Source organism: Vitis vinifera, chromosome 14 (assembly GCF_030704535.1).
Source record: "Vitis vinifera cultivar Pinot Noir 40024 chromosome 14, ASM3070453v1".
Taxonomy (NCBI): Eukaryota; Viridiplantae; Streptophyta; class Magnoliopsida; order Vitales; family Vitaceae; genus Vitis; species Vitis vinifera.
The window spans coordinates 12,687,190-12,714,103 of NC_081818.1; the positions used below are offsets into that span (position 1 = coordinate 12,687,190).

The 26,914-nt window shown below is 36.2% G+C and overlaps 1 protein-coding gene across 3 annotated transcripts in view; it reads right to left on the bottom strand.

Annotated features, from left to right (window-relative positions):
* Nucleotides 1-1,161: 1,161 nt before the first annotated feature.
* The window catches only part of LOC100244360 (protein CHROMATIN REMODELING 20), a 119,897-nt gene continuing 94,144 nt past the window's right edge, over nucleotides 1,162-26,914 (bottom strand). For all 3 annotated transcript variants that reach the window (XM_010661870.3, XM_010661868.3, XM_010661869.3), the window contains 4 exons: nucleotides 10,075-10,278; nucleotides 9,901-9,979; nucleotides 9,493-9,761; nucleotides 1,162-1,780 (listed from right to left, as the gene is read on the bottom strand). In XM_010661870.3, coding sequence (XP_010660172.1) covers nucleotides 1,390-1,780; nucleotides 9,493-9,761; nucleotides 9,901-9,979; nucleotides 10,075-10,278 — 943 coding nt within the window. In that variant the 3' untranslated portion in view covers nucleotides 1,162-1,389. The remainder of the gene's footprint in view (nucleotides 1,781-9,492; nucleotides 9,762-9,900; nucleotides 9,980-10,074; nucleotides 10,279-26,914) is intronic.

Genomic DNA, 26,914 nt, shown 5'->3' on the forward strand with positions numbered 1-26,914 from the left:
ATAAATGTGTATAAGGACGATTTGGAACAAGCACAAGGTTGGACTAAATCTTATGAATAGTCTTTATAGATTGAGCTATTTGATTAATTAAAGTCTACTAGGGCTAATTAATTAAGACTCGGGTGGCCTGGATTAGGTGACTCAAATATAGTTTGAGCTTAAGTCAATTAAGATTGCAAGGGACCTTATATAAACTACCTTAGGGGTTTAGGGTTTAAACTTTTGCCTTCTATTTTCCAAAGAGAATTTTTCAAGAGAGAAACTCTAGTCATCCTCGAGAGAGAGAGAGAGAGAGAGAGAGAGAGAGAGAGAGAGAGAAAAGTCTATTTTTCTCTTGTATTACGAATTCAACACTTCATTGGATTAGATTCGATCTAGAAACATCCAAATCGTAGGTATGAATTCACCTTTCTCTAGATTTAGTTCTCTCAATGGTTTTTAAATCCATTGGTTTTTTGCTGCTTAGATTTAAAAAATGCTTTTTAATACTTTGAAAATGTTTTTCTAAATAAATAAATAATTGACAAAATTTAAAAGTCACGTTCTAAAAATCTGAAAAATAGCTTAGAGGTAATTTTTGGGATAATACTTGATACAAGCTTCTTTAAAAAAATCACCTTCCCGTCGTACATCTTACCATCCAAAACACTCTCATAAACAAATACCGAAGGGTTTTCCATAAAAGTGTTCATGGAGTATGATAGGCAGAAGTACTGAAGATTGAAATCGACCCCAAACAGGTCCTAACCAAATCACTTGTCTATATGATATCAGGTTTGTTCTTCACATGAACCAGATGCACTGCAGCAAAAGCCACTAAGAAGTCTGAAGACGCACAGCAAAAACTTGAGGCTCAACAAGTAGAAACATTGTCAAGAGCTTGGCAAGCTTGTGTCCCTACTCACGTGGATTTGAACCGAGAGCTCAGCATTTGCATCTTATGACAAAATTCAAGCCTCAGTTATCCAAACCTGTACACTACTGTGGATTCAATTTATTTAAGGGTTAGAGGTGTGGCTAACATTATGCAGGACATGAATGGACTTTGACACGGTCTTTGCTATAGAGCATCAAATTTCATCAGCTGCGAGGTGATAGCTACCATATTTAACAAGGATTGGGTCTTTGTCCGTAGTGATGTACATAGGAAAACATTCGAGCTCAAAGAAAACACTCGCTTTTATATCATATAATTTCAATATGTGGTTGATAAAACCTAAATTTTACATCATAAGTTCAGTTTCCGCAAATATACAGGCAGCATTTTTACAGGTTAGAAACTACCAAAAAGAATGTTATTATGTGTTCAAAATGACATTGAACTTACAGGAGCTGCCATTTACAAAGCAGAGTTGATTACATGACAGGAAGGACCGTCCCTCAGGACCCTCACCTTACTGCCCTGCCATCCCTATTAAGGTCCTCCCAGCTTATTTCTTGTGCACATTCCCCACATACAGTACTGCAACCAACTTTTGTGCCCTGACTTCTAAGAGTCAGCATGTGAGAAAGGTTGGTGCATTTCCGCTGCACCAAATGATTCCTCAATCTACTAATCTTGGTCTCTGAGAGACTGATGCTCTCTGTTACAAGGGGGGCTGCATTTGAAACAGCTGGTTTTCGCTCAAATGTAGACTCATCAAGGGGTACTCGCTGTACTTCTTCCCATTCTAAAGTTCTCCGATATACTTCCCAAGCCATGTCTTGCTCCTCTTTTGATAGCTTCTCCTCTTCATTCTCTTGCAGAAGGGTCTCATGTTCATGGTAGTTAGCAATCCACCTGAATGTCCAGTTATATGTCAGATGCTAATTGCTAAATGTTTAATTTCACTAAAATGACAATTCTAATTCCAACATGTGCTATATTACATGCTAAAAATAACAAAAAATATAACATAACATTACTACCTTACTGGTAATGCACAAAGTCAATTGGTCACATTCTTTATTCAATAGAATGGAATGAATTGTCATAGAGATTACTGCCTTATTGGCTTCTCGAAAAAAATTCCCTAGTCAATCGTTTTACAATGAGAAAATGTGGGTAAAAATGTGCACTTATTAGAAACCCATGATTTCAGATTAGGCCTTGCACCTTGTCTCAACTAAAATAATATCAACAGCAGACACTACGCAACCACAAGACCTTATCTTGGATATACCTAGTAAACATGGTTACTAAAATTGTATGATACGTGAATATCATATGCATCAAGCAATTCATTCAGTGTCATGTAATATGCTTGGTTGATTTCTCAGTTGAGCAATGACTAGGCAATCAAATCAAAACTTAAAAAATATGAAAACATTTCTTTAAAGCTTTCAAACATCTTTTAGAGCTAAAGGCCACCTTTTTGCCTTTTTTTATTCCTTTCAAGAGGTTGGGCTTTTGAAGCCATTTCCCATCTTTTAAATGATTTAAAATTCTTTAACCCCAAAGCTCCAAACCCAAATCTGTTTCTTTCTAATTACAAATTGGGAGAGATTTTTAGGCAGTTGAAAGTGACTTCTCTTAGTTCTGATATCATGGGTCACTATCCTATTTTTATTTTTATTAAAAATGATTTGACAGGAGCAAAAGGAAAAAGACGGTAAGCCGAACACCGTACATGCATAATAGACAACATGCATGGAAGATTGAAGTAAATGCATGACTATTATCTCAACAGATCTTGGGAGGGGTGTGATATCCCTCACTGGATAGGAAAAAAGGTTCCTAACACAATATGTATGAATTTTTCTTAACCATAGAGATGCATTTTAAAGCCATGAGGGCCCATTGGGGTTGAAGTGGACAATATCTACATGGTAGGGAGTGGGTTGTTACAAATGGTATTAGATGCAAAGAAGAGTGGTGTAATAAGAGTCCAAGAAATAGTGTTGGGTGATTCAAAATTGTAATGAGTTACAATGTTTTGATTGAAATGTGTGCTTCCTTTAATGAAGGTTCCAAGCCATAGCAATATTTATGAAGCAATACATAGATCAAAACCAACAAAACGAAATTTCAATTATATGAAAGAGTAGGCTAATCTTGAATAAGTTATGCATTATTGAATTTTATCTTTTCTCTTGCTCATTTTCATTATTTTATAAGAATTTGTATCCTATGTAAAATTAATTTCTAGAGCTTTTTTTCCCCAAATTTTGAAGGCTGAAGTTGATTTGCTTTGTCACCTTTTAGGATTCACCCAAAATCCCAACTTTGACTCACTCAAATGGATAAGGTTTGCCAACCATTAGATAATTAGAAGGAAGCCTACTTGCCCCTGATAGAATAACTATGGTGCAGTTAGGCTTGCCCTAAATCTCCTTTTATTTTCTTTCCATTTTCAAGACTTTAGTTGAAGTGGCACATAGGATTGAGAAACTATAGAGGAACTTTCTATGGTTAGGTGTGGGGCAAGGAAGAGAGGTCATCTTGTGGGATGGGAACAAGTGTCCAAAAAGAAAAAGGGGGCTTGGGCCAATGAGGATTGCCTTGAGAAATAAAGCCTTACTAGGAAAGTGGTTATAGAGGCTTCTCAGGGAGAACTATTCTTTATGGCATACTAAGTATTTATGAGCTGCACTCAAATGAATGAGATGTCAATGTTGTTGTTAGGTAGTCATATCGGTGCCCTTGGGAGGCCGTTGCATAAGTATTGTCTAAAACACCCTTTTCACTCAATTTTTGGAAGTTACTGTACAAAAATTCGATTCTAGTAGGATATTTGGTGGTATAATCAACCTATTTGGGTTCAATTCCTAAACCTCTATAGAGTGGTGAAGAAAGAAATTCAACTATTTCCACCATTCTAGGTCATTCCTCTCCCTCATTGTCTTGGAATTTTAACTTCCACTTAACCTATTGAATCATGAAATCAATGAACTTACTCTCCTTTTGTCGACATTAGTTTTAAGTGGATTTTTCATTAACTTTTCATGATAAAAGGGTTTGATCCTTCTCTTCATTCCCCCCTACATGATTTTCTAGAGCCCATCTAAGTCATGTGCGCGGTACAAAGTTCGATCTAAAGCAAGCAGTGAAGAAGATTTGGCTCAGCATGTTCTATTCGATACGGGTAGGAGAAGAACCCGACTCGGTATTCTTAAAAAAATAGAGGAATCAGAACCACGAGTGAATAGAAAGTTGGATCTACATTGGATCTCACCTGAATCGCCCCATCTATCCTCCTGAGGAGAAGTTGACATATTTTCAATCAATTCGTTTCTATAATCCTTTTTGTTTCCACCAACTTGAGTTCCTTTCTTCTCCCAAACTTCATTTAGGAATTTAAAGCCAACTGAATGTCAAGGCCTTTACATGATTGGTGGCAAATAAGAAGGTTAATACAGAGGATTTGCTGCAAAAAATGATACCTTACTAGGCCCTCAACCTGGAATGGTGTGTCATGTGTAAGAGTGGGGAATCGACAGATCATCCCTTTTTCATTACTAATCATAGCATTAACATGATGACATAGGTTATGCAAATTTGCTTAGACTAATAGGGTTCCCTCTAGAAGTGGGTGGATTTTCCTACCTCCTTCCATGGTGATGTTAAATTTGTAACGATTTTTCTTGCTTTTGTTTAGACTAATTAAATGTTTTTTTCAAGGGGAGGATTTCTCATCTTTTTTTGTATTTAAGTATTTCATGGCAATAAAATGGTTGTTTCTGATTTTTTATTTATTATTATTATTTTTTTTTTTAAAAAAAGGAGGGCAAAAAATACAATGCAATATCGTTATTGTGTTTTTGTAGCATTTATAGGCAGAAAGAATTTCAAAGGCTAGCTACATGAAAACTAAAAGCCTAAACCTTATGGTACACATGATATGAATAAAAATTGAGTACTTCTGATAATGAACCTTCCAATCAAGGGATTTGAGAGTGAGTTCACTCATTTCCATCTAGTACAACATCAATTTGCTGCTAAGGCAATCAAAGAGGCAAGACAATAGCAATACTTGTTCTCCAAGTTTTCTAAAGCTTACTTAAAGACAATTCATGGACAGCCATTGTTTGATTGATGAGGTTTATTTTTTTGGGTTAGATGTGTCATAAATAAATATTGAGATGTTGATGAGTCCAAGTCTAGATATGAATTTTTCTTCTTAAAAACTCCTACAACATTGGCTTTAGCTTCTTCTTTCTAATTTTTTTATTCTCAAGAATTCATCTTCTCCTTCATTTTACATGATCTTCTTCCAGGTCATGCAACATGTTTCATGTTTTTATTTATTTTTAATTTTGATTTATTTTGGATTTGGTGTGATCAAATTAAGAAGATATATAATATTTGGTTTAAATTGTGGATAAGAGTTTTAAGGAGATTAGGGTTCTTTGGGAAGATGAAGATGAGTTTGGGCAGCTCTTTGGGACGAAGAATATTATGATAGAGAGATTAACTAGTATTTATTGAAGCTTCTCCAATCCAATATTCTTCCTCCCAATAATATCAAAGCTCCTTCAATAATTCAGCTCTTTGGAGTAGCTCATTTTTCAAGGAATTCAAATGATTGGACATGGAAAGGGTTGAAGCTTTCCTTTTGAGGCTTTAGGGTAAGAACAGGATGGAATTGATAAATATGAGGAAGGGGAAATTTTCAGTCAAATTGCTTTACAATTTTTTAGGTTACGAAACAGGAGAAGTTTTTCTTATGAGGTCCATCTAAAGTAGGTTTTCTTTTTTTTTTTTTTGGCCTAAGAAGCTTCTTGGGGCAAGGTTTTGATGTTGGATCAGCTGCAAAGGAGAGAGTGGTCTATGGTAAATCGATGTTTTCTATATGAAGGAAGACAAAGAGTCAGTACATCCCTCTACATTATGTCAAAGTTAGGGTATTATAGAATTTGGTGCTTTCCTTATTTGGAGTTCTTTAGGTGATGGCAAGTTCGGTAAGACAAGCCCTATTAGGGTGGAATGATGCTTTGTGGGAAAAATAATGAAAAAAGGTCTAAAGGGTTGCCTCATTGTGTGTACATTGGACATTATAGAAAGAGAGGAACCAAAAGTCTTTTGAAAACAAAAAAAATATTTGATCAAGCATTAAAACTTACTTTTCTTTGTAGCATTTTGATATGGTTTAGGTAGCATATTGATGAGGGGTCCCTAATTATAATAGATTGGTTAGGATCCTCACAAAGGGCTTTTGTTTTTGTCGCCTTATCTTTTGTTTTTTTCTTTTGGCATCATCTGTATACGACCGGTATACTTTGATGTGCCTTTGCTTGCTGTTGTTAATGTACAGTAAAACCCCTATAAAATAATCATTTTGGGACGAAGAGAATTATTATTTTAACAGCTAATTGATTTATCAATAAATAAATAATTTATAAATTTACCAATAAATGAATATCTATTAATTTATAGAGATTATATCTTTCAACTATACAATACTTGTACATGTATGAGTTATAAATCCAAAAAAAATGAATGTAGTCAAAAGTTAATACATGGAAACCTAAGAGACTGAAAAAGAAAAGAGGTTTATTAATTGTAGAAGATAGAAAGACTCTTAAAAGGAAGAGATACAATATCAAAACTTAATTCGCTAGAAGATAAAGAAGTTTCAAGTATGTAATGATTCAAAGAAAAAGTTGAATTGAAAAAAATAGAAATTGTAAAAAGTTACTCAATACCATATTATGAATGATTTATATATTATTCATTTTTTTATGAACTTCATCAATTATTAATATATATTTCATGGGCCTTTAAGGATTTGTAAAAAATTATTATCTTATATATTTAGTGAGTTTATTAATTTAATACACTAGTTTGAGTTGGGACCAAAAGATTTCACTATTCAAACAAGGTCATTAATTTTTCAAATATATATATATACACACATACTAGTATATCTGAAGAGATGCTAAATTTCAAAAATATATTTGGGACCTTGGGGATATTATGAATAGGATACATCCCCTTGATACAAGGACCATTAAATCAAGAAATATCAGCAATTATTAAGTGATATTTTCAACTTTTTCCCCTTTCTCCTACCTTTATTTCTACTTTTATTTCCCTTAAAATAGCAAGTATACCTTTCACTTCATCTTTTGTACACAACAAACTGTATAAATTACTATATGTCAAACTTAATCTTACTAACCGCTTTCCTTCTTTCTAGCCAGTTTTTACCTCCCAAAGTTTCTCATTTTTGTATCTTCGCCAAACCTGTGATAGCCTTATAATGCGCTATTTTGAAGGAGATTTTTTTTGGCATTACCATTCCATCACAGAATTTTATTAGAAGAAAATCCCCTACCTTTAGATTCTTCAAAGATCATTTATGCCACCCCTTTGTAATGTCGTTAGCCCTTTTATTCCACAAAAAAAATTAGTTACTGCATCTATGCTCAATTTTGCCTCTAAGTCGTTTTCTTCTGGTACTACTATTGCTCCTATTAAGTTCCAGTACCATTGTTTATGACTTCACAATATTTATACACTATTTTGATCTACCCTTCTAGTAAGGAAGATGCTTGTTTGGGGCTTTTTCCTCTCTTTATTTTTTTATTTTTTATTTTTTTTAAAAACCTATTAGTTAAAATTTCATCTTCTTTCAAAGCATGTAGTTGCTACTATAAGGTCATATGAGTCTGCAAAATCCAATGTCCACATATTCATTGTTCTTCTGCATGTCATCGTCTAATATCCTACAAAAATTCTCCCCTCTGATATCCCTCTAATTTTTCCATCACATCTTCTCAAAATTCAACCTCATATGAACATGCAATCCTCTTGAAATGCATCCTCTGTTCTTCTAACACTGACAACATAAGCCCTGTATGTTCTACCTACAGCATTCTGATACATCTCCTTTTAAGTGAACCATAGTTCACTTCCCATATTCTCAATTTCCATGGATTTGTACCCTGATATTTGGTTTGCTGCAGAGAAGCTAGACTGACCACCTTAATAGTTCCACTGACAAACTCCATCCTCTCCCATAAGATTGTTATCATATTCAAGCTTGTATATCAATCCAACTTGATCCAACCACCTTAATAGTTCCACTGGTAAAATTCATCATCTTCATGAGAGTGTTACTATATTCAAGGTTGCATATATCAATCCAACCTGATCTAACTCCTTTATCAACATTCGTCAACAGAAGTTCACTGCTATACTCTAGGATATCCGAATCCTTCAACTTCACCCAATATACCCGTATTAACATGACATGATATGGGTGTAGGTATAGGATCCTTGTCAGATACATTTATTATATTTTGGGTGTGACAATTTTATTTTTTTCATTGATACTTTTTATTCTTTCAACGTTCTTAGTAATAATTACATTAGAGGAAAAGAAGAGTTAATTAAAAAGTGAAGTTTTGTAAGAATATTTAGCGATACATGGAAAGAAAAGGGATTAGAGGGAAACAATGGGAGCTTTAAAAAAGGATATCTTCACTTCAAATTTATTTTTAATTGACTTTTCTTTTATTATGTGGTATCCTAGTAGTCATGTCCCTTTTTGGATCCTTTTAAGTCGAGTCCTCATATCATAAACTTTGAGTAGTGAAGGATCAAACACCTCGACACATTCCCACATTTGACATTATACCCGAAGCCATGCAACATATGCTATAGTACATTTCTTTGAAAGAATGCTTCAGTTCACCCTTGCCACATTTCACTACACTATGAAGGTTGATGTGGGGGTTTCCTAGTAAAGAAATCCCACGACATATTGGATTCAGGTTCATAGTGCCCTCTGATCCACCCACCCTCACACAAATTTAGGTACTGGTATGTGTCGAAATGCCCAATTCTTCACACCTGAGACTTGGCTTTTAAATGATCTCAAAAATAGGCAAAGACACTTGAACTTGGCACAATCAAAGGTAAAAAAAATGGAAAAATCAATTAGTAATCAATTGAAAGCAAAGATATCTTTGATAGATGCTTCCTCTTTTTCTTTTTTATTCCTATCTTTCGTTAATATCCCTAAATATTTTTATGAAAGTCCACGCAACCATTTGTTAAGAAAGTTTTGAACGTAACAAAAAGGAAATCAATTAGGATGACACAGTTATATCCAAAGCAAAATAGGAGCATCCATAGAGGATTGTAGCCCAACCCACATGTTGTGTTGACTCGGATATGTTGAGTGAAGTTGGAGAGTTTGGGCACCATAAACACAAACATAAATAAAAAATTATGCTTATATGCTTACTAGTTCCAAAGAGAAAGGAAAAATAAAAAAGAAAAAAGAAAATGACAGTTTGACTGATTAGGCTAACTTGTTACATTCCAACACTGACACTACTTCAAATAGTCACTAGTGACTTTCTAGTATCCTGTCTTTTGAGCAAACAGAAACATAACATTGATATATGATAAAGGACTCCTATAAAAAAAATTAAAATAAATAAATAAAAACAAAACAAAAAAACAAAAACAAAAAGATATATAATGGAGTGGTAAAATAACGAACAAGCAACTGAAAATATATTTAATCCACATCAACAAATGTTAAAGTAAGAAGAATATACCGTGGATAATGCCTGACAAGTAAACTTTCCATTAACTTGTCAGAAGAGCAGCTTCCATGAGAAAGAGATAATTTATCCTTTAGCGAATTTCCAACTTGACCAGTCATATTTTGGTTGGTTGTATGCTCTTCCTCTTTGCCCCTCTCAGGTAAAATATCAGGGTTCTCATCATCACCAAAATCAAAGAGATGTAACATCTCCTCTTTAGAGATAGTCCTATGTACTTGTTGTCTATCGACCACCCTGGCAGCAAGGCCTTCCTTTGTCACCTGTGTAACAAATTTTCTTGGTAAATTATATTCACATAGTTCCATGAATTTGTTCAAGAGTATGTGCAACCAAAATCAAAGAGATGTAACATCTCCTCTTTAGAGATTGTCCAAGAGAATTTTGTTCCTCCCCCATTACCTGACGCTTATAAATTTTTTCTTCCATAGTTCCATGAGCCATCAATCGGTAAGCAAACACTGGCTTAGTTTGGCCATACCTAAAAAATGAAAAGAAATAATAATAATAATGTGGAACAACCTTCCAACAAAGGATTTTGGCTTCAATTAGCTCATCTTGAGGTAAAGAACAAACCTCCAAGCCCGATATATAGCCTGAAGATCATATGTTGGATTCCATGATCCATCAACAATGATGACACGGTTAGCAGAATGAAGATTGATTCCCAAAGATCCAGCTCGGGTGGATATCAAAGTGCATTTCACCCTTTTATTTAAGGGGTCATTAAATCTCTCTACTAGCTTTTGCCTTTCAGAGCCCTCTGTTCTTCCATCTAGCCTGTTTGACAGATCAGACCAGAAAAGTGAACCACTGAAAAATAGATAGAACAATTCATGACTACATAAAAAACTCTCCCTCCAACAAGACCACAAGGAGAACTGGTTAGGAATCCACAGTTATCCCTTCCAAAGGGAATAATTGTTGAGCAAAACATGAGTGCTCCATGTATATTTTCATGAGAAAGTCTACTGAAATTTTTAAAAAATAAAAATGTTCAGTAGTGGTAGTGTCAAACCATATGAAAAAAAAAATGCACAAAATTCAAAGAGAAGATGGGCAAAGGACCTCCTGAGCACCAAAGCATAAACTCCCACTGGGCTGTATAATACGACATGGGGATTAAGGTAAAAGACAAACAACACTGTTGCACAGACTGACTTTTCTTTTTAATTTGGAGAATGTTTAGCCTTTTAAATTTCTTTTTCCTTTTCTTTTTTGTGTTAACTGGCCACACCAAACTGAATGAAAGTTTATGGTATAAGAGAATCTAGGTAAGCAGCAAGCCTGGTAATCGCAAAAAACCCATAAAGTATGCATGAGCCTGTGAAACAAATGAGTAAAACGAGCTTGAAAAATCAAAGTCATATTTTTTCCTTTTTCTTTTTTCCCCACTTTGAGCATCTTTGGTTTTACTCTCCACACAGTTTTCAAGAATAAAACATTTAAAACAAGTAGAAAAAACAGTTTTTTTTTTTTTTTAATTAAAAATAAGTTAACTCGTTGATATAAATTTGTAAGTATATACTGGAGATCGGTGCAGTAATTGCCCACATCGTGTGTAAATACACCATAGCAAAATGGAGTTGATGAGAGGAAAAATGGTCACCTACTTGACACAACCCAAGCTTTCTAGTTCCAAAATATTGTGCCTAAATCTTATTGAGGGTAAGTCGTCCTAACCTCTAAACATCTCATAAACTGCTTACCCTCCAGAATTTTAAGTTTCAAAAGTCCCATGGAATTGCTCTTAACATTTTATCCTTATACAAGAACCACAAACCATCTCATTCTAAAGATATTTGGGTGTATGTCCTTTGTTCATATTCACAGTCAAAATAAGGGAAAATTGGTTCTAAGAATCGTCAAATGTATTTTTGTGGGATATTCTTCAACTCAAAAGGGATATAAGTGCTACTATCCATCATCCAAAAAATCTTTTGTCTCAGCAAATGTAACTTTCAACGAAAGTGAATCTTATTTTACTATTCTTCATCTTTAGGGAGAGAATTCCATTGAAGAAGATAAGGATCGAGATTTCTTTCTCAATGATTGCTTTTCCATTCCCAAAGTGTTTTGAGTTATCTGTACCCCTCTTTGTTCCTGATTCATCATTTGTATCATCTCCTAAACACACTGTTGAACAAACCAGTGAGCCTATGGTGGTTGCTCCTAAGGATAGAATGACTCAAAAAGTGTTCTCAATGAAGAAAGTAGTAGTCCCAAGACTTATACAAGTTCATGAATCTGAACCGACTTTTGGAAATGAGGTAACTTTTTATTGTCCTCCCTTCTAATCCAAGAAAGAACTTTAGAATAACAAAAACCATAGATTATAATCTCCATATTTGCTAATTAGGAAAGGAACCAGGGAGTGCACTAAACATCCTTTTTACCCACTTTTCCAATGTTGTATCAATTGAAAAGTTTTCACCATCCCATTAGAGTCTTCTTATGAATTTGAACAATATTCACATTCCTACAACTCTATCTGAGACTTTATCTAATGAAAATTGGAAACAAGCCATGAATGCAGAAATGGAGGCTCTAAAGAAGGATAAAACTTGGGAGTTTGGTAGATTTGCCGACAAGAAAAAAGTCAATCGACTGCAAGTGGGTTTATATTATTAAGTATAGAGCAAATAGGTCATTAAAAAGGTACAAAGCAAGATCGGTGGCTAAAGGATACACTCAGACATATGGTGTCTACATGAAGACCTAAAAGAAGAAATTTATATAGAAGTCCCTCCTGGGTTTAGGAGTGATCTAGCTACTAAAAAGATGTGTAAACTGAAGGAAGCTCTATATGGGCTATAAACAAAGTCAAAGAGACCATACGTTGTTCATCAAGCATTCAAATTCAATGGAAGTTACAACTCTTCTAGTATATGTAAATGACATCATTGTGATGAGGAATGATGAAAATGAGAGACAGACTTTAAGGCAATGCTTGAGTAAGGAATTTGAGATTAAAGAGTTAGAAAGGTTGGAAGTACTTCCTATCAAAGTTGCACATTCTTAACAGGGAATTTTTATTTCTTAACAAAAATATGTAACGAACCTTCTCAAAGAAACAGAGAAGTTGGTGTGTAGGCTAGCAAGCACACCAACAGATCTTAATCATAAGCTTAGAGAGGTTAAGGAAGATGTTGTAGATAGAGAGATGTATCTGTATCAACATGATGCTTGAGTAAGGAATTTGAGATTAAAGAGTTAGAAAGGTTGGAAGTACTTCCTATCGAAGTTGCACATTCTTAACAGGGAATTTTTATTTCTTAACAAAAATATGTAACAAGCCTTCTCAAAGAAACGGGGAAGTTGGTGTGTAGGCTAGCAAGCACACCAATAGATCTTAATCATAAGCTTAGAGAGGTTAAGGAAGATGTTGTAGATAGAGAAATGTATTTGTATCAACGTGTCTAGATGGAGACACATTTGTCTCTCTCACACGAGACCAAATACAACATATGTTGTGAATGTGATTAGTCAATTCATGCACAATTCAAAAGAAGCTCATTTGCAACCCGCCAACGAAGTACTACAGTATCTTAAAAGGTCTCCAAGAAATGACATCCTATTTAAACTAAGCTTGGGGCTAGTACTTGAAGCATACACAAACACAGATTATGTTGGATTTGTGGTTGATAGAAGATCAACCATTAGGTATTGCAACTTTCTTGGTGGGAATCAAGTAAAAAGGAGAAATAAAAGAAAGAGTTTGGTCGCTAGATCTAGTACAAAAGCGGAATTTCATGCAATGGCTCACGCAATTTGTGAATTACTATGATTGAAGATCATTTTATAAGATTTGAAAATTAAATGGGATGGCCTAATGAGTCTTTACTACCACAAAAAATCTACAATCAACATTGCACGTAATCTAGTGAACGAAGCACATAACAATAAATAGACATTCTAATTAAAAAAAAAAAGAAAAAAAAAGAAAAGAAAAAAAAGAAAAAAAAAAGATAAACAAACATTGTAATAAGGAGAAACTAGATAGTGGATTGATATATGCTCCTTATATATCTACTGACTGCCAACTTGCAGATATACTCGCCAAAGGTTTAAGCAATATAGTGTTTCAAGCAAGTGTGTCAAAACTAAGAATGGAAAACATTTATTCACTAGCTTTAGAGGGGGAGTGTGGAAGAATATTTTTTTTTTTTTTTGATAGGTAAAAAAGATTCTATTAAAAAAAGAGACACCAAGAAGGCGACTCAAGAAATACAAACCTATACACCCTCCAACAAGAAAAAGCTAAAAGAACAAAAAGCCCCAACATACAAACCTAATTAGCACCCATCCAATCAATAAAATTAGCTATAGTTAGAGGGCAATCAACTATAAACAATTTTGTTTCAGCCCAAAGAGAAAAAATAAAGGAGTATTTCAATCTTTGAATTGACACCACATCATCCTTGAAAGCCAAACAATTCCTCGCCTTCCAAACCGTCCAAAAAATGTGCAAAGGAGCCGCTCTCCACACCTTCTTACGCTTTTTGCCCACAAAAGAACCATTCCAGCTTAGAAGGGTTTCCTTAACAGAACAAGGCAACACCCAAGATACCCCAAAAATAGTAAAAAGGAGATCCCATAAGACCTTTGTTCTTGAGCAATGAAGCAGGAGATGGTCTATGGTCTCCTCATTCTCAAGACACAAAAAACATCTATTTGCCAAAGCCCATCCTCTTTTCTGCACCTTGTCCAAGGTTAGTGCTTTGCCCCACGTAGCCTCCCATGCAAAAAAACTAATCTTAGGCTGCACATTCGCATTCCAGATAAGGCTTGAAGGAAACCGAGCCGAACCCCCCGCCTCAATGGCCAAGTATAGAGATTTAACCGAGAATTTCCCACTCTTAGTTTCAGTCCAGGATACCCTGTCCTCCACATCCTCAATAACTCTACTACGATGTAACCGCTCCATAAAACTTGACGCTTCCTCTACTTCCCAATCATTGAAAGCTCTTACAAAGCAAGGATTCCATCCCCCCCAACCCCCCTCCGCCAAGGAATCCCAAACATTTGCCACACTTTCTTCCTTATCATCAGTCAAAGCAAATAGAGACGGGAAGGACGAACACAAAGGAGAATCCCCACACCATTTATCCCTCCAAAACCTCACCCTCCTTCCATTACCAACAATGAAGACCAACCTATTGCTCACTAATTCCCAGTTCATCCGTATCCCTTTCCACAACCCCAAGCCATGAGCCTCTCTCACTTCCCGAGAGGACCACCCCCCTCTCTCTTCTCCATATTTCCCTCTAATCACTTGATTCCATAAAGCTTCTCTCTCATTAGCGAACCGCCAATTCCATTTAGCAAGAAGAGCCTTGTTGAGAATAGATAGGTTTTTTACCCCTAAGCCCCCTTTCTTCTTACTTAAGCACACCACTTCCCATCTTACAAGATGAGGCTTTCACTCCAAATTACCCCCACCCCAAAGGAAATCCCTTTGAATCTTTTCCAGTCTCCGTCTGACTACACTTGGTAAACACAACAAAGACATAAGATAGATTGGTAGATTCGATAACGTGCTTCGAATTAAAGTCGTCCTCCCTCCCTTGGATAAGTATTGTCTCTTCCACATTCCTAGCCTTTTACGGAATCGATCCTCCACTCCATCCCAAACTGATGTTGATTTGAAGGAAGCCCCCAAGGGCATCCCCAAATATGTGGACGGCAAGCTACCCACTTTGCACCCAAACTCCCAAGCGAGGTCATCCATATTCTCTACCCTTCCTACTGGAATGAGTTCACTTTTGTCCAAATTTATTCTCAATCCCGAAGCGGCCTCAAACCACATAAGCAACCAACTAAGATGAGTCAAGTGGTCTTGAGACGGCTTACAAAATACTAGAGTATCATCGACGAACAATAAATGGGATATAAGGGCCCCTTCTTCACTCCTCCCCTTGACCCTACACCCCGATAAATAGCCTCCCTCTACAGCCCTTTGGAGAAAAGCACTAAAGACCTCCATTGCTATGACAAATAAATAAGGGGAAAGGGGATCACCCTATCTCAATCCCTTTGAGCTTTGGAAAAATCCTGTAGGGGTTCCATTGACCAACACAGAAAAACTTGCAGTGGATATGCACCATTTTATCCACCTGATCCATTTCTCCCCAAAACCCATTTTCTGCATAACTGTAAGAATAAAAGTCCAATCCACATTATCATAGGCCTTCTCTATGTCCAATTTGCACAAGATGGCACTCTCATTATTTTTCAGAGTCGAATCAATGGCTTCATTGGCTATCAACACTGCATCTAGGATTTGTCTTCCTTCCACAAACGCCCCTTGGGCCTTGGAGATCACCTTTCCAACCACCTTTTTTAGCCTATTGGCTAAGACCTTGGCCAACCACTTATACAAGCTTCCCACCAAGCTTATAGGCCTAAAATCTCCCAAATCTTCAGCTCCCACTTTTTTTGGAATTAAGACCAAAAAAGTTGCATTTAGGCTCTTAACAAACTTTCCATTTTCATAGAATTCCTTGAAAAAACACAACACATCCGCCTTCACGAAATCCCAAGCAAATTGCCAGAAAGCCATAGAAAGTCCATCTGGCCCCGGAGCTTTATACCCATTGCAACTCAACAATGCATTGAACACCTCCTCTTCCGTGAACGGGCTCTCCAAAGTATTAGCATCCAACTGATCCAGAGTCCCTAACTGCAGCCCGGATATAGAAGGACGCCAATCCCCCGAACTGGACAGCAGTACCTTAAAAGCATTGCCAATCCCTTCCCTAATTTCATTCTCCTCTATGCACCAAGCTCCATTAATCTTGATTCTGTCCACATTATTCCTCCTCCTGTGGGCATTAACCATTTTGTGGAAGTAACCCGTGTTTCTATCCCCCTCTTTCAGCCACACTTCCCTAGATTTTTGCCTCCAACTGATTTCTTCAAGTAAAACCCATTTTTTATAATCTTCCCTCGCTTCTTTCCTAGCTTCCAGCTCTTCCAAGTTCAGTCTGCTAATTTTCTCCCTTGCATCCCAGAACTGTACCTGTTCCAAAGCAGCATTTTTTCTGAGCTCAATCCTGCCAAATGAGTCTCTATTCCACTCCTTCAGCTTAACCTTCAAAACTTTTATTTTTTCAGCCAAAATAAAGCTTGTTGATCCATTGAAACTAACCCCCTCCCACCAAGACTTCATAAGCTCCTTAACACCTTCCATTTTCAACCACATGTTTTCAAATCTAAAAGGGGAAGGGCCTCTTCTCCCACCCCCTACATCCAGCAGAATGGGGAAATGATCAGAAACTGGCCTTGGAAGGACACACTGCCTCACATCACCAAAGTGGTTTTCCCAACCCTCATTAAACAAGAACCTATCCAGCCTTGAGAATGTCTGATTATTCACCCCTCCGTTCCAAGTAAAAGGGCCGATTAGGGAAGTTATAGCAACATATTTTTGTAATTTAGGAGGAATTTGGACAATCCCATAATCAAGGGGATCTAATGTAATTAGCTTAGAAAGGTTCCTATTTTTGGTACCAGGAATAATTGTATAAATATGTAGGCCTGTATAGAATGAAATCAAGGAAAAGATCATTCTCTATAGTCCTTCAATTCTTTGGATTCTTCGGTATTTAATACCAAAGTCAAGACATACCAAAGAGCCATGGTGGCAACTCCATGAAAAGCCTCCAAATATTTTTATAATAGAAAATCGAGGCTAAGGAAAAAACCAAGGGTATAAACTTCAAGCTAATATTGCTAACACTGATGAAAAACCACCATACACTAACATCCACCGAGAGAGAGAATTGAATAGAGAAGATATTAAAAAATTAAAGCATTTTCAAACATGACTTGATAAGCTAGGGAGACACGTTTTTCTTAGACATTTCTTGGCCAAAATGTCTTAAAAGAACAGTTTTCAAGCCCCTTGGTCATCGATTCATGAGCTTCAAACCATATGACCAATTCTTCGAGTTGCTTCCTAACCTTCAGTTCATGCCTAAGAAAAAAAAAATTAAACTAGCAGACGGAACATTTATCACATAGTTGGTCAAGGAAATATCTCTTTGGCTAAAGATATCATCCTTGAAAATGTTCTACATGCTCTAAAGCTTTTTGTTAACCTATTTTCTATTTCTAAAATCAGCAAAACTCTGATTGATTATGTGAATTTCTCACCTTCTAAGTTAGTTTTTTAGTAACTTCGTATGAGGAAGATGATTGGACATGCTAGAGAGAAGGATGGACTATACCCACTTGAAGGTGAAAGTGGAACAATATGCTCAAGTCATCTCCTATTTATCTAAAAGTTCCAACTTTAATAAAACTAAAGTTTGGTTACTGCATCTTCAATTTGGTCATCCACCATTTAGGTTATTAAAAAAAAATGTTTCCTAGTTTGTTTGAAAAATTAGATATTCAGAATTTTCATTATGACATTTGTGAACTTTCTAAGCACCATCAAGTATCTTTTCCTTTGAGTAATAAATTTAATTTTATTCCTTTCATTTTAATTCACACTCATGTTTGTGGACCTATAAATGTCCAAAGTATTTTTGGGGTAAAGTGATTCGAATGTTTTATTGATGATCATACAAGAGTTACCTAGGTCTATCTTATAAAACAAAGGTTCGATGTTAGTACTATATTTCCTTTTTTCATAAAATGATAGGCATCCGATTTAACTCAAAAATCCAAACAATGATGGAGAGAATGCTTTCAATATCTTTCATGACACTTACAAAAATAAGGCATTTTTCACCAATCTTCTTGCACCAAAAATAAGACATTTGATGGAAATTACTAGAGCCTTGATTTTTGAAATGATTGTTCCCAAAACCTACTAAGGGGAAGTTATCCTTACTACTACTAATCTTATTAATAGATTACCCTTTTGAGTTCTTAACTTTCAATTACCTACGAGTCAACTTTGCAAGCTATACCTCCAATTTGACAGCTATATACTCATATAACTACCTAAATGTTTGGTTATGCAGCCTTTGTTTATACGCATGCTCATCAAAGAACAAAACTTGATCCTAGAACTCTTAGGTGTGTATGTTTTGGCTATTCTCCATCAAGAAAGGAATATATATTCTATGATCAGACTTCCAAAAAATTTTTTGCATCTATGGATGTTATCTTTCATGAAAGTCAACCATTTTCTCTTCAACCTTATCTTTAAGGGGAGCCATTTGTTGAAGATAAGGAATTTTTTCCAAGTTTGTTTGTCATACACTAAAACTGCTTTTGAATGTGACCCTGGACTAATGCATGTTCTTTTCCTAAGCTCTCCAAGTCATTCCCTAAGTCATCCTCAAGACTCACTTGAGCCTACTGACTTTGAACCTATGGTTCCTCAATTCATTATTCCTAATTCTATCATTCAAAAAAGAGAGGGTAGAGATATGCTACACCACTCAAGATTTACTCTAAAAGAATACAATCTGTTCCTAAGCCTTTGAGTGCTACTCCAATTAATCGTCCAATTATCAAGGTACTAAAACTCAACTAGAGTCCAATTCCAATGCGTTGCATAATCTTCCTTCACATGTTGTTAGAAAAGGCAAGAGACATTTTACTCAACCCCCTTTGACTAACTTTGTTTCACTTGATAACCCTTTTGCATCACAGAGAGCGTTTGTTACCTAACTTGATTCCATTGACAAACAAAATTGTTCAAAGAGGCATTAAGGTATGACAACTAAAGGAAGACAATGCAAGAGGAGATGAGTTCCTTGAAAAAATATTTATAATAATTAGGAGATTGTGCATCTTTGTGTTGGGAAGAAAAATGTCAGGTGTAAGTAGGTGTTTATAAATAGGACAGATGATATACTTGAAAGGTATAAGGCAAGATTGGTAGCCAAGGGATATAGTCAAATTTATGGTATAGCTTACCAAGAAACCTTTCTTCAACACCAAAGATGAATACTATTCATATATTGTTACTCCTTGCTATCAACTTTGATTGGCTCTTGTAGCAGCTTGATGTAAAGAATGCATTCCTCTGTGGGAATTCAGAGAAGGTTTATATGAAGATACTACTTAGTCTACAAGAAAATTTCAAGGGGAATAAGGTGTGTCAATTGAAAGGGCTATGTATGGGCTTAAACAGTAGACCTGAATTTTGTTTGGAAGGTTTGCTAAGGCAATGAAGAACATGAATTATATTCAAATCTAAGGGATCATACACTATTTGTTAAACACTCTGGAAATAGGAAAGTAGTTGCTCTCATTGTGTTTGTTGATGATATTGTATGATAGGAGATGATTTAGAAGAACTAAAGAGATTAAAGAGAAATTGGAAAAAGATTTTGAAATTAAACATTTGGGAAGGCTTAAATACTTTCTAAGGATTATAGTTGTTCCATTACAAGGAGGGAATTGTGATTTCATAACAAAAGTACATTTTAGATTACCTTAGATAAACCAAACTTTTGGAGTGCAAGTCGACAAATACAATCATTGAGGTTGGTCACAAACTTAATGAAGCACTAAATGGTCCTTCAGTGTTGAGAGAGAGGAATCAACGTTTGGTAAATTAATTTAGCCATCACATACTAGATCCAATATAGCATATGTTATTAGTGTGGTGAACCAATTTATGCACAATCTTAAGGAGGAACACTTGGAGTCAACTCCTCGTAGTCGTATTTTGTTTTAGAAATTGGAAGGATGACCATTGAGGTATATACAAATGCTAATTGGACAAGATCAATCATGGACAAAAGGTCAACATTTGGCTATTGTACTTTCTCGAGAGGGAATTTGATAACTTGGAGGAGTAAAAAACATTCCATGGTTGTTAGGACAAGTTCCAAAATGGAGTTTTGAGCCATGGCACATGGACTAGGTGAGTTTCTTTGGATAAAAATTATTCTTTGTGATCTTCAAGTAAGTTTGGATGGGAACCAATTAAATCTTAACTTAACCAAGCCCACTCAAGGAAAACTCCACACTAGATGCAACTTTTACCTACCTTACTTGCCATACAGATGAAGCTTCAATCAAGCCATATAATTCCCATAAAAACTACAAAAGTAAAAGCCTAAATACAAGAATAAAAATAAAATCAACAATCTCCCCAATCATCCATTATCCTAAAAAATCTTAGCATTCCTTTATTGCCAAAATATCTTAATCAAAGTGATGCAAACCACACAACATATACTTTATACTTTACATCTACCTCTAAGGGAAAAACTCCTAAAAGTGATTATCAACATAGAAATCATACTTTTGAGAGAAACCTAATCTATCTCAACTTGCTTGAACAAGCTATGCATAAGCACCAAAACCATCCAACAATGAAAAAAATTTAAAGTTATCAAAAATTCCTTGAGCATATAACACAATATCTAAAACTAAGAGCTTTCAACAAACTCCCTACCTATACCAAATAATTAATATTGGCCACCATCATGCAAATGCCTTAACGTTATGTGGGGATTTAGATTTCCAAACTAAAGTAATTGGAAGAAAAGGAGATGGATTCATAGATTTAGAGATTTGATAAGAAAGATTTTATAGAGAATAAGCCTAAGGAGGTCAACTATAAATACTCTTATTTTGGAAAGAAGATGACAAACACACATCGATAAAGAGGACATGGGATTTTTTGTATTTTCAATTCCTAGATAGTTTACAACAAACATTAAAGTTCAATGTGTAGTGTACCAGTTGTGACTGGCAATTTCATGCCCAGTTCTGCCAGTTGTGAATTTTTCAAATTTCACTAGAGTCCATGAAAGCATACTTCAATGCCTTAGCATGGGATGTTCAAGTCTCATTAACCCATGGCTAAATTGGAAGCTTGCCCTAAAGAAACTTGAAGAACAAGTATAAGGTTTTGAAAAAACAAATCAAAGCATTCATGAAAGATTGAATCTGCTATTCAAAGGTGTTTGAAGGTTGCTGAAGATGATAAGTTCAAAAGTGGATTCATGATCATAGTAGTTTTAGTTAGTCTTGGCAGAAGATCGCATAGAGTGACATGTCATCAGTTTTTCTCTAAGTGAGGTTTTTGTTTCGGTGTTCTTTAAGTGGTTGAACAAGCTTTGTTGTATGTGAGAGACTGTAAGGATGAGAAAGCCAACCTCTAAGTCATGTGAGAATCACACTGATCAAAAAAAGTCATGTGAGAATCATTAAAGACTTTAAGATAATGACATGCCAGTTTGATCATAACCATGTTGCATTGGAAGCTTATAATGAAGCATATTGTGACAAGATAATAGATGAAGGGCACTGAAAAAGCTATTGAAGTTAAAGCTGATTTTGAGCCCTTTTTCCTTTTCTGATGGAATTATAAAACTTAAAACTGTGCCAAAACGTAGTAGACTCCATAAGAAAAACAATGTAAAAAGAGTGGACCCTAATCAGATAAGAAACAACCAAGATATGAAGCTTACAAGTAGGCAAAAACAGAGGAGAGTTATGTCTGGAAGAATCTGATGGAACTAAGCAGAATTCCACCCTCATTGATCAGAATGGAACAGAAAAGGTGAATTGTGGGTGTGCTAAGGGAATTTTTCCCTAACCCAACAGAATTCCGCCCTCAATGTGCAGAATAGACAAGGAGCAGGCATGGTTCAGCAAACCAAATCTTACCCAGTAAAATTCAGTCCTCAACAAGCAGACCTCACCCTCACTGTGCGAAATTTCTAGGAACATTATTTTGCACATATTGCTATTTCACCCAAGAGGAATGCCCACCCTCATCGAGCAGTTTGACCAATTTAGTAGGAAACATAGATCTTTTTGGAAAGTCATGTTGCTGTTGTTTGTGATTCAATCTCTTTGTATTTTCCAAACTATCTCCTTCCATTGGTGGTCCTGACTTTTTTGAAGGCTTTGGGTGCTAAGCTTGACATGGGTGGACTCAGTTTTGATTTGGAAACATTACTAAAACTGTACTAAACTACGCTCAATACTATATTGGAGGTTCATCAAAATAAAGATCCCTTAGTATGTTGGAAAGAATAGATTGTGATGAGTCTTGAAATTAGTTTGGAACTTGGTTGTTCAATGAAAAGGCTCTTTAGTTTAAGATCTTTAATTGGGTAACATTCCCAAATTAAATCCAACCAAGTTTTGATCATATTGCATAGGCTTTACTTAAACAATAAACTCTAAACTACCACATGTAAATTCCCATAATGATGGTGTTCTTCCAAAATCAAACTTTGCTCAGCATCTTTGACTAGCCAACCATTAAAAGGTATGGTTAAAAGATCATCAATTCCTATTAACGAGGAAGGGGCAGGGACGTGGTCTAGGTCATGTGACTACTTTATGGAAACAATTTAATAAGACTTCCGATATTTAAAAAAGGATATTTGAGATTAAAAACAATTAGGAAAGAATTTATAATCAAACCCATTGGTTGATGGATATAAAATGACTCTTAGAAAAAAATTGTAGAGAATCTCGGATAATTCCTATTCTCTGAATAAGAACAAAATTCAAGATTTGGTTTATTTTCTAAATATGGGAGATTGTGTTACTCATTGCTACCTGTAATATTACAGGTAGTTTGATATCCTAAAGTACAGTCAGTGTGAATCTCCTCAAATAAAGGATTGTGGTTACAAAACCTAGCCTATAAATCTACCTGTATAACAAAAAGCAATCTCCACTTTGTGGTCTGCCCTTTTCTGCAGTGTTTTTCCTTTACTGATTTATTTTTTTCTATTTTATTTCCTTTGTTTCCTGCCTAGTTTCATGGTATCAGAGTTGGTGTCAATTGAGACAAAAAGATGTATAGAACAGCCTTAACTGGTGAAGGGCAAGGATGCTGGTTTTAAGGTCTCTTCAGAAGTCTCTCAGCCCATCCCTACAAGTTCATCCACTACAGCCTCCTTTCCAACCTTTTTTGAAAATTCTCCCTTCAAATCGCAACCACGAAACTGCATAATTAAAATTTCCTTCAATGGTCTCAGTCTGCTCTAATGGTGATAAGAGGACAAGGTTGTCTTGGTTATGTGGATGGTTCAATAAAAAAACCTGATCCAGGAGATCTCTCTTTTAAAACATGGGATGCACAAAACTCTATGGTTATGCCGTGGATTATGAACTCAATCAATATTATTCCACTGCTAAGGAGATGTGGGATGCATTAACTCTAGCATACTTGGACTTGGAAAACTCAGCACAACTTTTTGAACTTCAAAATAGAGCTTGTGATTTGAAACAAGGGGAGCTGGATGTTGCCCAATATTTCAATGCCTTGACTCGCTTGTGGCAGGACATCAATCTTTATGTCCAAATTCCATGGTCAAATCCTGGAGATGCTGAACTATATAAAAAGCAGGTTCAAAAAGAATGAGTCTATGATTTTTTGGCAAGATTAAATCCCAATCTTGATGAAGTTAGGGGCCGACTTCTGGGAATCAAGCCTCTCGCATTGATTACTGAAATATTTGCTAAAGTTCAAAGAGAGGCGAGCTGAAAACAGGTTATGATGAGCGGATCAAAACCATCATTGCCTGAAGTTTCAGCCCTAACAATTCCTGGTCAAGAATCCCCTAAAAATTCAAAAAGAAACAATCTTTGGTGTGATTTCTGCAAGAAAACAAATCACACCAAAGATCGTTGCTGGAAGTTACATGGTAAGCTAAAATTCAAAGAATAGTAGGGTTGGAAATCAAGATCCTTCTAGTTTTCAGATTTCAGCTTAGATCTCTAACCAATCGGGTCCTAGCTCGAAGCAGAATCTTTTTGGAGAAGGTACACAGTTCTCGCTTACCAAAGAGCAAATGGAGCAACCGTACAAGCTACTCAAACCATTTGCGACACCAATACTTCATTACTAGCACATAAAGGTAATTTTTTCTCAACTCTTAGCAGTTGCAACAATGATTTGGAACCATGGGTGATTGACTTTGGAGCCATAGATCACATGACAGACTACAAGAAATTATTCTCGCCATACAATCCTAGTTCAGGATATTTCAAGGTTAAAATAGCATATGGATCTCTTTCAACAATGGCAAGAACTGGAACTAATAGAATTAGTCCTAATATAGAATTGCACTTTGTGTTGCATGTTCCAAATTTGTCTTGCAACCTTCTCTCTATTACTAAGCTGACAAGAGATTTAAAGTGTGGTGCTCATTTCTTTAAGTCTTCTCATGTGTTTCAAGACCTGACTTCGGGGATGAAGATTGGCAACGCTAGAAAACGTTAGGGGTTATACTATTTTGATAAGAAAGTCAAATTAAATAAACAAGCTCAAACTACAAGTTGTAAGTCTCTTTCTAGAGAACAAAAAATAATGTTATGGCATCGTAGACCAGGCCACCCAAGTTTTTCATATTTACAAGCTTTGTTTCCATCACTATTTCATACTGGAGATTTCTTTAATGTGAAATTTGTCACTTAGCCAAGCATGTTTGTTCCACTTATCCTCAAAAAATACAATGCTCCACCACCTTTTTCATTAGTCCATAGTCATATTTGAGGCCCTTCATGAGTTAAATATTTAATAGAAGAAAGATGGTTTATCACATTTATTAAAGATCACACTCAAGTTTGTTGGGTATATCTTTGGAAAGAAAAATCAGAAGTAGAGCAAGTGTTCAAATCTTTTTATGCTATGATTAACACCCAATACAATGCAAACATTAAAATTCTAAAACAGACAACGAAAAAGAATATTTTAAATCTATTCTAGGAATCTTTCTCTCTAAGAAAGGCATTATTCATCAAAGCTCCTGCATTATAACCCCACAACAAATGGCTTTGCAAGGGGGGGTGGCTTCTTGGAGTGGAGGAAGGAATAATCAAGCTTGGCCTAGACTGGACCGGTTTCTAGTGACCCAAGAATGGCTTGACTGCTTCAGTGGGGTTATTCAGTGTAGGCTTCCTAGACCCACCTCTGACCATTTTCCCATTCTACTGAAAGGTGGAGGGTTCAGAAAGGGCCCTTCCCCGTTTAGGTTCGAAAATATGTGGCTCAAAGTTGATGGGTTTAAGGAGCTTCTTCGGGGTTGGTGGGAGGAGGCGGGGGGGAGGGGGAGGGCCAGCTTTAGATTGGCTACAAAGTTGAAGGTTATGAAGGATAAAATCAAAGCTTGGAAAAGGGATGTGTTTGGTAGGTTGGAAGTCAACAAAAACTTAGCTCTGCAACAAGTAGAATTTTGGGATAGGGTGGAGAGTGATAGGAGCCTATCTAAAAGAGAGACAGAGCTGAAAAAAGAAGCTAAGGATGTCTTCAAAAAACGGGTGCTCTTGGAAGAAACGCATTGGAGACAATTGTCTAGGGAGTTGTGCCTTAGGGAAGAAGATAAGAACACTGGGTTCTTTCACCGGATGGCTAATGCCCATAGAAGAAATAATTCCATGGAAAAGATTAAAATTAATGGGAGGTGGCTGGAGGAGGAGCAGGAGGTGAGAGAGGGGGTTGTGGATGCTTTTTAGCAACTATTGTCAGAGAAGCATTCTTGGAAAACTGATATTGAAGGGCTGCAACTTCAAAGGTTAAACCATGTTGAAGCTGAAGGTTTGGAACAGCCATTCACTGAGGAAGAGATTCATGCGGCTCTGATGGGGATGAATGGAGATAAGGCTCCAGACCCGAATGGATTCACAATGGCCTTTTGGCAATCTTATTGGGATTTCGTGAAAGAGGAGATTATGGATTTGTTCAAGGAGTTTTTTGATGAGAAGTCGTTTGCTAAGAGTCTCAATTCTACTTTCCTAGTCCTCATTCCTAAGAAAGGGGGGGTTGAGGATCTGGGGGATTTCAGGCCCATTAGTCTGCTTGGGGGATTGTATAAGCTCTTGGCCAAAGTGTTAGCCAATAGACTTAAGGAGGTTTTAGACAAGGTGGTTTCGGTGGACCAAAATGCTTTTGTGAAGGGAAGACAAATTTTAGATGCCTCGCTCATAGCCAATGAGGTGATTGACTATTGGCTTAAACGTAAAGAGAAAGGGTTGATTTGTAAATTAGATATTGAAAAAGCCTATGATAGCATTAATTGGAATTTCCTCATGAAGGTCATGCACAAGATGGGGTTTAGGGTCCGGTGGATGGAGTGGATATGGTGGTGTATTTCAACTGCAAGTTTCTCTATTCTAGTTAATGGGGTGCCAGTAGGTTATTTTTCCAATTCCAGGGGGTTACGCCAAGGAGATCCACTCTCCCCCTATCTCTTTGTGTTGGGTATGGAAGTGCTAAGTGCGCTCTTAAGAAGGGCTGTTGATGGGGGTTTTATTTCAGGTTGTAGGCTTCGAGGGAGGGGGCGAATGGAGATGAATGTTTCCCACTTATTATTTGCTGATGACACTATTATCTTTTGTAAAGCAAGGCAAGATCACCATATCTATCTAAGCTGGATTTTGGCATGGTTTGAGGCAGCCACTGGTCTTAAAATTAACCTAGCTAAAAGTGAAGTAATTCCAGTTGGGGAGGTTGAAGACATTGATGAGTTGG